The sequence below is a fragment of the Euleptes europaea genome, chromosome 18 (assembly GCF_029931775.1).
Source record: "Euleptes europaea isolate rEulEur1 chromosome 18, rEulEur1.hap1, whole genome shotgun sequence".
Lineage (NCBI taxonomy): Eukaryota > Metazoa > Chordata > Lepidosauria > Squamata > Sphaerodactylidae > Euleptes > Euleptes europaea.
The window spans coordinates 8,284,370-8,296,413 of NC_079329.1; the positions used below are offsets into that span (position 1 = coordinate 8,284,370).

Here is a 12,044-nt window from a genome sequence, read left to right on the forward strand (position 1 = left end):
ATAAATCCTCAGATCAGGTGAAGAGGGTTTTATATGTCAGGGGAGTCAAGCTCAATTGTTACAAGGGTCGGATATGACATAAATGTCACTTGGTCGGGCCACGCCTCGCCAGCCCAGATCAGGACTGGTGGGGGGTGGTTGCCTCGTGGACCAGATAGGAGTGCTCAAGGGGCCAGATCCGGCCCTCGGGCCTTATTTTTGACACTCCTGGTTCACGTACTATTCCCACTTTGCAAAGCAGAGAACACAGAAAGGGGCACAGAGGAACGGTGCAGTCTCTACGCGCTGCCTTCCTCTTCGCCACCCAATTCGCCTTCTGAAAACAAGAGAGGATAGATCCCACCCTAATTTTTTTTCTTTATGTGCAGACGCCACATCTCTTTTTATCTCAGGCTAGAAACGACCCAACACGACTACAAAACCGAAACGTTTATTCCAGGCAGAATTTGTTGCCCTGCGAGTTACCACTGGGATTCCGAGAATTTGCTCAAAATGTTTGCGCTGTCGTCCCCTTACAACTGAGACGGGGTGGCTTCCGGGCAGAAGGGAAGGGGTTAATCGCGCCACGTCACCTCCACTTCGTCGGTACGATACCTGCAAAGAAGGAGCAGAGATTGTCTAGTGCGGGAGGGGCTTGTCTCTGGTCATCGTCACAATTCCTTCACAGTCCCATGCTACTAACTTCTCCCTGTGTTACACTTAACACTTCCATCAAGAGAAAACCTGTCCCATAAACATTTTCCTGACCAAGGACTACAAAATGGAAAATTTACAAGAGCAGGATATGGTATTGCAAGTCAGTGATATGACCCCTACACCCAAACTCCCATGTGATCTTAGAAACCAGACAAAATCATGTCTATAAAATGCAAACTGCATGGTCATACAGCTTCAGTTTACCTTGGGGTTGTTAAGGAAAGGGAAAAGGGGATTTAACCCTTCAACCTCTATCTGGGTTTGCTATTCAAAACCAGCTTCTTCTCTGCTTTTAAATGAAATCACATGCATTCTTTAAAAACACATATTTTCTTCTGTACAATATTAACAGTGGGGAGTGGGAGGGGGTCTGGTTTCAAATAGCAAAATCGAGAGACGTTTGAAGGGTTAAACCTCCCCTCCCTTTCCTGCACATCCTCAAGACTAATTGAGGCTCCACTAATCTGCAATTTGCATTTTATAGAAAGGCGCGCAATCTTTATCTCTCTTTCTCTGCGAACTGCATCAAATACAAAAACTCCTCTTTCTGAACTGCTGAGATTTAACCCCCCCAAGCCCTTTACTCCAAAAAAATGGGGCATAAATCACCTCTGTGTAATCCATGAATCCTCGAGAGGTGTAACGTGCCCTGACTGGAGCATCTCCCAGCCGGCTTGTGCAATCATGGCTCCATTATCAATGCAGAACCTGGTTAGAAAAAGGCAGTCTGAATGAAGCCAGAACCCTTGCGTTCTCCCTTCTATTTTTGAAAAGGGACTTGGATGGTTATGGCACATTTTTTCCTTGAATATGCTGAAACACTGATTTTATAATTATAACTTTATTTCCCTGCATTATGAAAACACTTCTGTTTTTATGCCACCCCCAAATTTATTTTCAAGCGTTTCATGCAGGATGGGCCCACCAATCACTATTAGCCATGATGGTTAAATGGAACCTCTGGGCCTTAACACACCAACAATTTACAGCAAAGTATCATCGTGCTCGGTGTGTGTGTTTTGGATGTGTATTCTTCATTTCCGATCGCACAGTGCCTGTGAAGACTGCTCCCAAGACGGTTTATCGTCATATCGTTATCGCACCGTTGAGAGAAGCATGGGGTATAAAAACCAGCTCCTCCTCCTCCTTCCTGGGACACGAGTCTTGTGCAGCTGAAGCCCCGGGGCGAGAGACTTTTTTTTGGGGGGGGGGACTTAGCGAGTCCCCAGGGTCTGCTCCGTTCCTGGGCGAGGCTGCCCGCCGCGCCCGTGCGCGCTCTCCCGTCCGGTTCCAGGCGCGCATGTGGCCGGGTGAGCGCCGCTCCCGCAGCTGCTGCTGCGTCAGCAGGGCTCTGCCCGGCTGGCAGCAGGGCAGCCGTGGAGCCCCCGCCCCGAGGCGCAGCACACCGGCCGGCCCAGCCCAGCCCAGCCTGGGCCCCTGGGGCTTCCGCCTGGTGGGCAGCAAGGACTTCGAGCAGCCCCTCACTGTCTCCAGTGTAAGCAGTGGGGAGACCCCTGCCCTGCCCCGCAGCCCCGCAGGGGCACACCGCCTTGCACCCCCCTCCGCTCTGCCGCCTTGCTGCTGGGGGGACCCCTCCCACCCGCAGAGGCTGCAAGAGACCCCCCCCCCCAGTTGCAAATGCCAGGCTTCGGCTTTGGGGTGTGTGTGTCTCCAGGGATCCTTTTTCCTGTTTTGAAACGACATAAGGAAATACATCGTGGTATAGGCGTTTTGGGGAAAAACTGATGTCTGGCGCTTCCAAAGCATTTCCAAGCCGAAACGGGAGGTCTGAGGTGCGATCTAACCGGGATAACACGTTTTAAACGTAGTATATACTGAGCGCGTTAGACCCCTCTGTGTTCAGGGGCAGTATACCTCCGAATGCTCATACTTAAGTGGCAACAATGGGGAAGGAGGCTGGGGTCTCCATGCCCTGCTTGTGGGGCATCAAGGTTGACCATGGTGAGAAGCAGGACTGCTACTCTTAGGTGTTTCAGGAGTAAGAAGAAGAAGGAGAGTTGATTTTTTATACGCCGACTTTCTCTACCATGTAAGGGAGAATCAAACCGGCTTACAATCCCTTCCCCTCCCCACAATAGATACCCTGTGAGGTAGGTGGGGCAGAGAGAGCTCTAACAGAGCTGTGACTAGCCCAAGGTCACCCAGCTGGTTTCGTGTGTATGAGCAGGGAAACAAATCCAGTTCACATTAGCCTCCGCCGCTCATGTGGAGGAGTGGGGAATCAAACCCGGTTTTCCAGATCAGAGTCCACCGCTCCAAACCACCGCTCTTAACCACCACACCACACTGGCTCTCAGTAAGAATTACCTGTCAAGGGGAACCAACCCCTGAATTTATACAGGAACGACTGCTGTGGCATTGCCTCCTCCAGGCAGGAAAAACAACCAGATCAGTGACTGATGCAGAGTTGAGACAGGCAGCCTCTTTGGGCAACAGATAGTTCCTCTGTGTGTCTACATTGCTACATTTTACTCTAAGCTGGCAATCTGGGATTGAGAGACCCCTTCACCACCGTGAGAAGCCGTTTCCCCACGCCGCATCCTGCATTATTCAAACAACTGTGTGATACCCATTGGCTCCCGAAAGCCCATACTGAGGGGAGGGGGGGGTCAGGGTCTTACCTCTCATCTGTCGCAAAGAGTTTTGCTCCTCTTTCCCGGCACATGATGGCCATCATCTCCTGCAGCCGCTCATTACCTAAAGGACGGTCACAGTGAATGCCTACCAGTGGTCACAAATGTTCAAAAGGCCATATTCAAAAGCAACAGCCAACACCTCAGCTGAGCTGGCAGATCATGAGAGGCAGGGAAGGAAGGTTTGCATCAGTGTTTGTCTCTCGTGGCCCTTTCTTACATGCCCAGGGTAATGCCGATCACCACTTTGGGGTCAGGAAGCAAGTTTCCTCCAGGCCAGATTGGCCAGGGATCTTGGAGCATTTCCCCCCCCCCCATATTCTGGGCATGGAGTAGGGGTCACTGGGGGTGTCAAGTCAAGTCGATTAATACGGTCAACTGACCAATCACATGCCAACATATCAAAGTTTCCAGACACAATAGTTTTGCACTGCAGAATCACAGACATATAAAGGTGTAAGGTCAATAAAAGCAGCCCTGGTTGAAATTATCATATTAAAATTGTAAAATATTCTAACAATCATTCTCTAATAAAGCTTTGCGTATTTTAATAGCAACCGCGCAGAACTTGGCAGTTTGGAGCATAAGCTGAGGGTCTTCTCCCAATAGGAGCTTCTTTGCCAAAAGCTCAACTGGCTCACTGGGGAATTTACCAAGTAGGGGGGAAATAAGCTTTGATCTAGCTTCGTGGTAGAATGGGCAACGTATCAGTGCATGTTTGATGGTTTCAATGTCCCCTGTTCCACACAGACATAACCTCTCTGATCTAGGAATGGTCACTGGGGGTGGGGGGGGAGAGGTAGTTGTGAATTTCCTGCCTTGTGCAGGGGGTTGGACTAGATGACCCTGGTAGTCCCTTCCAACTCTATGATTCTAAGCTAATGACCCATTCTCTGATCTGCAGCCACTGTGACCGCATGAAGCTGCCTTCCATGGAGTCAGACTCTTGATCGACCAAGGAAATTATGGTCTGTTCTAACCAGCAGTGGCTCTCCAGAGCCTCAGACAGAGGTCTTTCACCTCACCCTGATCCTTTTAGTTGGGAGATGCCAGGGATTGAACCTGGGACCTTCTGCCTGCCAACCAGACGCTCTGCAATTGAGCCATGGCCCCCTCCAAACAATCAAAGACCTATGATCAGTTTAAAAGGGAAGCCAGAATCTGAGGTAGGAGAGGGAAGTGTCTGGAGTGAGAAAAAGACTTGCACCATGAAAGGCAAAGGTTCCGGCCTTTCCCTCAACAGTTTCCTGGTTATACCTACAGCCGACTCCGCCCACGATCAGCGCCTCGTGGGAGCCGGTGTGCGCCATGGCCCGCTCTGTGATCTCCACCAGCATAGCAAACAGTGTCTCCTGCAGAGGGGAAGGAGGGAGAGAAAACAGACAAATGACTCGAGGGCACCGGTTCGCTTTTGACTCATAACTGCCGAGTATGAGGCTCTCCTTCCTTGGCGGTTTTGAAGCAGAGGCTAGATGGCCATCGGTTGGCAATGCTGATTCTGTTAACTTAGGCAGATCATGAAGGGCCGTGGCTCAGTAGTAGAGCATCTGCTTGGCATGCAGAAGGCCCCAGGTTCAATCCCTGGCTTCTCCAGTTAAAGGGACCAGGCAGGTAGGTGATGGGAAAGACCTCAGCCTGAGACCCCGGAAAGCCACTGCCAGTCTGAGTAGACAATACTGACTTTGATAGGCAAAGGGTCTGACTCAGTATAAGGCAGCGGCTCTAGTATAAGGCAGCTTCATGTGTTCTTGTGTTCATGAGAGGGGGGGGCCACGAAGAATTGTGTCAGTGTTTGGCTCTCACAGCCCTTTCTTACATGCCCTGGGTAATGCTGATCACCACTTTGGGGTCAGGAAGCAATTTTCCTACAGGCCAATTGGCTAGGGATCCTGGAGGGGTTTTTGTTACCATCTTCTGGGCATGGAGTAGGGGACACTGGAGGTGAAAAAACACTCCAGGATCCCAGGTCAATCTGGCCTGGAGGAAAATTGCTTCCTGCATGCATATGCTCATTTTAAAAAGCATCTTGTTACACAGAGTTTCTGTCTGAAATGCTGAAAAGAGTTATGCATAACCTCCCTCCCTGACTTTTTTGTAGTTGGCTCCGCCTCCTGAGGCAGCCATTTTTTTGGTTCCTCCCACCACCCAGTGTCCGGATTCCAAAGGTACCCACAGGATCAAAAAAGGTTGGGGAACCTCCCTGCTCTGACCACTACACAACACTCTCTCTTTTCTTGGTTGATCTAAAAGTAATATGATAGGCCACCTTGGGTAAGAATATCAGCTGCATTGTTTGAACACCCTCCATACTGGACTGGCCAAAACAACCACACAGCAGATGAACAAGGGGTGCTTCTTTCAGCACTGAGCGACACGTAGGGTTGCCAGCTCTGGGTTGGGAAATAACTGGAGATTCTGGGGCGGGGTTCAGAGAGGGGAGGGGCTCCAATGCCATAGAGTCCAATTGCCAAAGTGGCCCTTTTCTCCAGGGGAACTGATCTCTGCTGCCTGGAGATCAGTTGTAATAGCGGGAGATCTCCGGCTACCACCTGGAGGTTGGCAACCCTAGCTACACAGCATTGGGCCCCTGTCGCGAGCCTGTCAGTCCCATCACAGACCTCGGTTCCTCACCTGTAGGGAGAAGCAGAGGTCCTCTGGCGTGCACTCCTGGGCAGCTAACATTCTGTGGGCCACATCCTATACCAGAGGAAAAGAGGGAAGGATAAGGCAGCTGCCCTTTTGCTGGCAAAGGCCTTCCCCTGCCTTGGAGAGGCAGAGTCTGGAAAGACTGTCTCACTTGTGGAGAGGATTTCGCTTTACCTCTATGTGGGACAGGATCCCAGAGAAAGAGACGTCCATGCCTTTCACCGTATATGGAAGTTCAACCAGCTTTTGACCCCTGCGAAGGGAGGAGAACATGAAATCCTCCTGTGTGGGGAAATGCATCAACTACATTTATTTAGTGGACCAGGAGAAGTTTTTCTCCCTCTCCCATAATACTAGAACGTGGGGTCATCTGCTGAAGCTGGAGGGTGAGAGATTCCAAACAGATAAAAGGAAATATTTCTTCACACAATGCATAGTTAAATTGTGGAACTCCCTGCCCCAGGATGTGGTGATGGCTGCCAACTTGGAAGGCTTGAAGAGGGGAGTGGACATGTTCATGGATAATAGGGCTATTCGTGGCTACAAGTAAAAATGGATACTAGTCATGATGCATGCCTATTCCCTCCAGTATTAGAGCAGCATCCCCATTATACTAGGTGCTGTGGAACACAGCCAGGACAATGCTGCTGCAGTCGTCTTGTTTTGTGGGCTTCCTGGAGGCACCTGGTCGGCCACAGTGTGAATGGACGGCTGGGCTTGATGGGCCTTGGTCTGATCCGGCAGGGCTTTTCCTATGTCCTTTATCTCAAGTCAAGTTTATAGGATCATTTTTGAAGGGGAAAAGGGACGTATCAGAAATGTAGTCCGCTGCCCAGGATGTCGTTAAGCATAAAGCAGACTTGCCTCGTCTCCAAGAGAACTTCACTGCAGACTTCATCTCCTCTCACATCCTTGGCTACCCTCCCAACTTCAGAGGTCTTTACTGCCTTGCCACAACACACAACATTCAGCCCCCAAACAGGGCAACTAGAGATGCTAACTACACACCTCAACCTAAGAAGAGCCTTGCTGGATCAGACCTCAATCAGCATCTTGTTTCCCACAACATATAAACATAAGAAAAGCCCTGTGATCCGACCAAGGCCCATCAAGTCCAGCAGTCTGTTGACACAGTGGGCAACCAGGGGCCACCAGGAAGCCCACCAACAAAATGACTGCAGCATTCTCCTGCCTGCGTTCCACGGCACCTTATATAATAGGCATGCTCCTCTGATCCTGGAGAGAATAGGTATGCATCATGACTAGGATTCATTTTGACTAATAGCCATGGATATCCCTCTCCTCCATGAACATGTCCGCTCCCCTCTTCAAGCCTTCCAAGTTGGCAGCCATCACCACATCCTGGGGCAGGGAGTTCCACAGCCAATAGCCATCCTTGCCCTGGAAAGGCCCAGAAGTAGGCCATGAAGACCAAAACCACCCACTGCTGTTACCTCTCAGCAACTGGTATAATACACCATCTCTGAACACCCGGACTCCCTTAGCCGTTGCGGCTAATGCCCATTAATTATCCTATCCTCTGTGGATTTATCTACTCTTTCAAAAAGGTAAAGGTTCCCTGTGCAAGCACTGGGTCATTCCTGACCCATGGGGTGACATCACATCCCGACGTTTCCAAGGCAGACTTTGTTTATGGGGGTGGTTTGCCAGTGCCTTCCCCAGTCATCCCCAGGTTGCCAGTGCCTTCCCTTTACCCCCAGCAAGCTGGGTACTCATTTCACCGACCTCGGAAGGATGGAAGGCTGAGTCAACCTTGAGCCGGCTACCTGGAACCGACTCCCGTCGGGATCGAACTCAGGTCCTGAGCAGAGCTTGGACTGCAGTACTGAAGCTTAACACTGCGCCACGGGGCTCCTTACTCCTCTTTTAAAGCCATCTAAACTAGTGGCTGTCATTCTACCCTCAGGCAGTGAGTTCTGCAAGTTAATCACGTGCAGAGTGTCCCTGTTGAATCTGCTGCCTGTCAATTCCATTGGGTCCCCCCAAAGTTCTAGGATTTGGGGAACAGAGGGAAGAAACCCCCAAAAGTCAAGCACACTTCTTAAGTTTTCCTCTTTACTCACTTCTTGGACATCTGCTCGATGTTGTAGCCTGGGCTGGGGTCATTTGAGATCTAAGGCAAGAGATGCAATGGCGTTAGCAGAATTCCTGAAAGCCTCTCAAGCCGCTGTCGGCTTCCCTCGTCCAATCCTCAGCGAGAAATCGCCCCTCTGGACTGGATTCCCAAACATCTTTCTTCTTCCCCTACTCTCTCCACCTTCCTTAGTGGACCAGAACCAACGGGTTGAAATTAAATCAGAAGAGTTTCCATCTAGACATTAGGAAGAACTTTCTAACAGTTAGAGGGATTCCTCAATGGAACAGGCTTCCTTGGGAGGTGGAGGGCTCTCCTTCCCTGGAGGTTTTTAAGCAGAAGCTGGATGGCCATTTGTCAGCAATGCTGATTCTGTGACCTTAGGTGGATCATGAGAGGGAGGGCATCTTGGCCATCTTCTGGGCATGGAGTAGGAGTCACTGGGGGTGTGTGGGGGAGGTAGTTGTGAATTTCCTGCCTTGTGCAGGGGGTTGGACTAGATGACCCTGGTGGTCCCTTCCAACTCTATGATTCTATAATTTTCCCTGTTCTTTTCCTTCCCGACTCATATGGAAAATTAGTTGCGTGTCTCTTCCCACAGGCTCACCTTCAGCACCCTGGCAAAGCGGTCCAGACAGTTGCCGACAGCGATGTCGATGGTCTCTCCAAATATACGGTAGCGATGCTCTGAATAGGCAATGACCTACAGGGAAAGAAACAGAGACGAGAACGCAGTTCCTTCTGTGGCAGAGACCCAGGGGGTTTCTAAAGGCTCCAGGAAAGAACCCCAGAGGTCTCCCCTGCCCCCCAATCCTTGCTCCCTCATTACGGCACCCAGGCCTTCAAGAGGGAGGAGCTGTGGCTCAGTTTGTACAGCCTCTGCTTGGCATGCAGAAGGTCCCAGGTTCAATCCCCTGCACCTCCAGCTAAAGGGACTGGGCAAGTAGGTGATGTGAAAGACCTCTGCCTGAGACCCTGGAGAGCTGCTGCTGGTCTGAGTAGACAATACTGACTTTGATGGACCAAAGGTCTGGTTCAGTAGAAGGCAGCTTCATGTGTTCAAGACACCCTCATTACAGGACCCAGGCAATACAGAAGGCCCATGCTCACACCTACCTGAGTGTTCCCGCCGCTAACATACAGCACTGTTGGATTTTGGGCACCAGTCACCAGCCGCCCCATCTCGATGTGCCCCACACAGTGGTTGACCCCCAGCAGAGGCTTCCCCCACAGCTGAGCTACCGTCCGGGCTACCACCGCCACCGTCACCAAAGGGGCGCCCATGCCTGGACCTGAGGGAGAGGCTGAACATCAGAAGTCCCGCTAGAAAAGCAAAGAACCTGCTCTTTGTTTCTGTAGCCACAACCGCAGTCCAAACATTTAGTTGATTTATAGCCAGTGATGTGGTGCACAAAATTTTCCAACAGTATACATTTCTATGAAAAAATTCCCAAAAAACTCACAGGACTGTTTATATCCCACATTTCAACTTCCAAAAAACCCTCAACAACCCCAGGATGGTGTGCTTTTTTCTCTCTCTTTTCTTTCTTTCTCTCTCTTCTCTCTCTCACATGCACACACACACAGGAATATAACAAGTCATAAAATTAGCAAAAAGCAATTAGCAATTAGCAAAAAGCCTCATTAAATAAGATTGAGCAACATTAAAACTTCAAGGCAAAAAGCAAAATGTTTTTCAAAGGCATGATCTGGGTCCAAATTAGGCAGGAAAGCCTCCGCCTGTTCCTCTTGAGACAGATGAACCCACAACACCAAGACTAGCTGAGGAAATCAGCCAGCAGTCAACAGTCAAGGGCTCTACGAGGCTTGCATGCATCTGCTGGCTGGGGAGGGCGGGGTAGAAATCGAATAAAATAATAATAAATAAAGGATAGCCTGCCTCTGAACATGGAGGTTCCATTCTTAGTTGCTGCAGCTGTTGGCAAGCCCATTCCTTGCAAATTCGTTTCAGTCACTTAAACTAGGGGCTGACAGTAGTTCTTGGGGGGACAAATCCTATTTGAGGATTGTGCGTGGGAGGATTGATTTTAAGGGTTTTAAAATGTGATTTTATCATAGAATCATAGAGTGGGAAGGGACCACCAGGGTCACCTAGTCCAACCCCCTGCAAAAAGCAGGAAATTCACAACTACCTCCCCCCCACACACCCAGTAACCCCTACTCCATGCCCAGAAGATGGCCACGATGCCCTCCCTCTCATGTATGTTGCAAATTGTTCACTGCCTTGGTGGCCCTTGCGAGGGCAGATATAAGTTTTGTAAATAAAATAAATGAATACAAAATAGAATCTGCTGCCAACCGGTTCATCGGAAGGCCCAAGTCTTCATTTTTCTGTATCCTCTCGACAGCATTCGTAATTTTGTGCTTGTCTGTCCCGCCCCCTCCTAGCCATCTCTCGCTTAAAACTGAATATCCCCAGCCTCCTCATGAACCTTTTTGTAAAGAAATCGCAGCACACTTCGGTCTGCAGAGTCCTCAATGTGGCCATCTATTTGAACAATCCATTACAGCCAGACTAAGTTCCATCCCCATTAGAAGGCCCTCAAGGGACTCACCCTTCGTAAAAGCCACAGCGTCAATGTCTGATGGCTTCAGCCCAGCCTCACGCAGCGCCTCCTGCAGGACGGTCAGGACGCAGGACCGGTGGTGACGCGCGGTGTCACCTGGCAGGAAACCTGGATCAGGAAAGAAGAAGAAGAGTTGGTTTTTATATGGCGACTTTCGCTACCACTTAAGGGAGAATAAAACCGGCTTACAATCCCCTTCCCCACAACAGACACCCTGTGAGGTAGATGGGGCTGAGAGAATTCGGAGAGAGCTGTGACTAGCCCAAGGTCACCCAGCTGGCTTTGTGTGTAGGAATGGGGAAACCAATCCAGTTCACCAGATTAGCCTCCGCCGTTCATGTGGAGGCGTGGGGAATCAAACCCGGTTCTCCAGATCAGAGTCCACCACTACAAACCGCCACTCTTAACCACTACACCATGTTGTGTATCTCAGACAGCCTGTAGCCAAGCCTCACCAGCCAATTTTAGAATCCAGGTGGACGTATACAGGTGGAAACAGTACTTCAGATCCCTGACAGCAAAGTCTGTGTTTGTGCACATGCTCCGGATGCACACAAAACCCACAGGGCATAAAATAATATTTGCAACAGCAAGAGAGGATTTCTATTGGATTTTACGTATGCTGAGATTCCACGGGAATAACATAGACTTTTTTCTTCTTCTTTTCTTTTTCAAAAAGCAAGTTTCTAGGCTTTAGGATTGTGAAGGCATGCTTGAAACTGTGGCCTTGTCCCTGGACGTTTCAGAAGCCGGGGAGGACTAGCTGATGGGGGAGTTAGAGCTTCAGTGCCCCGCATAGCCCCATGCTCTTCCCCACAACAAGTAAACACAGAATTATTTATGTAACTGAGTAAATTAAAAACAGAATAAATTATGGACACTTATGCTAACATGCCTAGTTCATATAAAAGGTTGCCAAATTCAGCTAATTCGTGTTGGAGAGTAGCAAACAGCATTTCAAATTACAGAGGGCAATCATTTTTGCATAAGTACAGAGAGTGTGTGTCATATGACTCTGACCTTGCCCCGGAGGAGTGACATATGTCCGCCGGGGGTTGCTGAGGACTTCCCCATCCCGCACAATCCCCACACCGATCTTGTTGGCGCTCCCTTCAAAGCCGATAACCACCGGCATAGCCCACTTTCCTCCTGGAAAACAAAAAGGAGAGAGACATCGTCTTGATCCCATTTCAGAAACACAGGACTCCCCGTCAAATAGGAAAACAAGAATAAAATATACCATTGTCTCTATCTTTTAAGGAGAGCATAAGAAAAGCCCTGCTGGATCAGACCAAGGCCAATCAAGTCCAGCAGTCTGTTCACACAGCGGCCATCCGGGTGCCTCTAGGAAACCCCCAAACAAGA

The 12,044-nt window shown here is 49.9% G+C and overlaps 1 protein-coding gene across 1 annotated transcript; it reads right to left on the bottom strand.

The window, feature by feature from the left end:
* Positions 1-542: 542 nt before the first annotated feature.
* On the bottom strand, positions 543-11,814 carry OSGEP (O-sialoglycoprotein endopeptidase). The gene is made up of 11 exons (XM_056863024.1): positions 11,700-11,814; positions 10,668-10,787; positions 9,208-9,383; positions 8,699-8,794; positions 8,081-8,130; positions 6,171-6,249; positions 5,982-6,047; positions 4,612-4,702; positions 3,339-3,414; positions 1,306-1,404; positions 543-594 (listed from the first exon to the last, which is right to left on the bottom strand). Exons 1-11 carry the CDS (start codon positions 11,812-11,814, stop codon positions 555-557), a joined length of 1,008 nt encoding a protein of 335 aa, XP_056719002.1. The 3' UTR covers positions 543-554.
* Positions 11,815-12,044: the final 230 nt, after the last annotated feature.

Coding starts and splice junctions, on each gene's coding strand:
- OSGEP (XM_056863024.1), bottom strand. CDS start 11,814: ATGCCGGTGGTTATCGGCTTTGAAGGGAGCGCCAACAAGATCGGTGTG. Junction 6,250..8,080: donor ATCGAGCAGATGTCCAAGAA/GTGAGTAAAGAG, acceptor CTCCCTTCGCAG/GGGTCAAAAGCTGGTTGAAC. Junction 1,405..3,338: donor CTCTTTGCGACAGATGAGAG/GTAAGACCCTGA, acceptor TTTTCTAACCAG/GTTCTGCATTGATAATGGAG.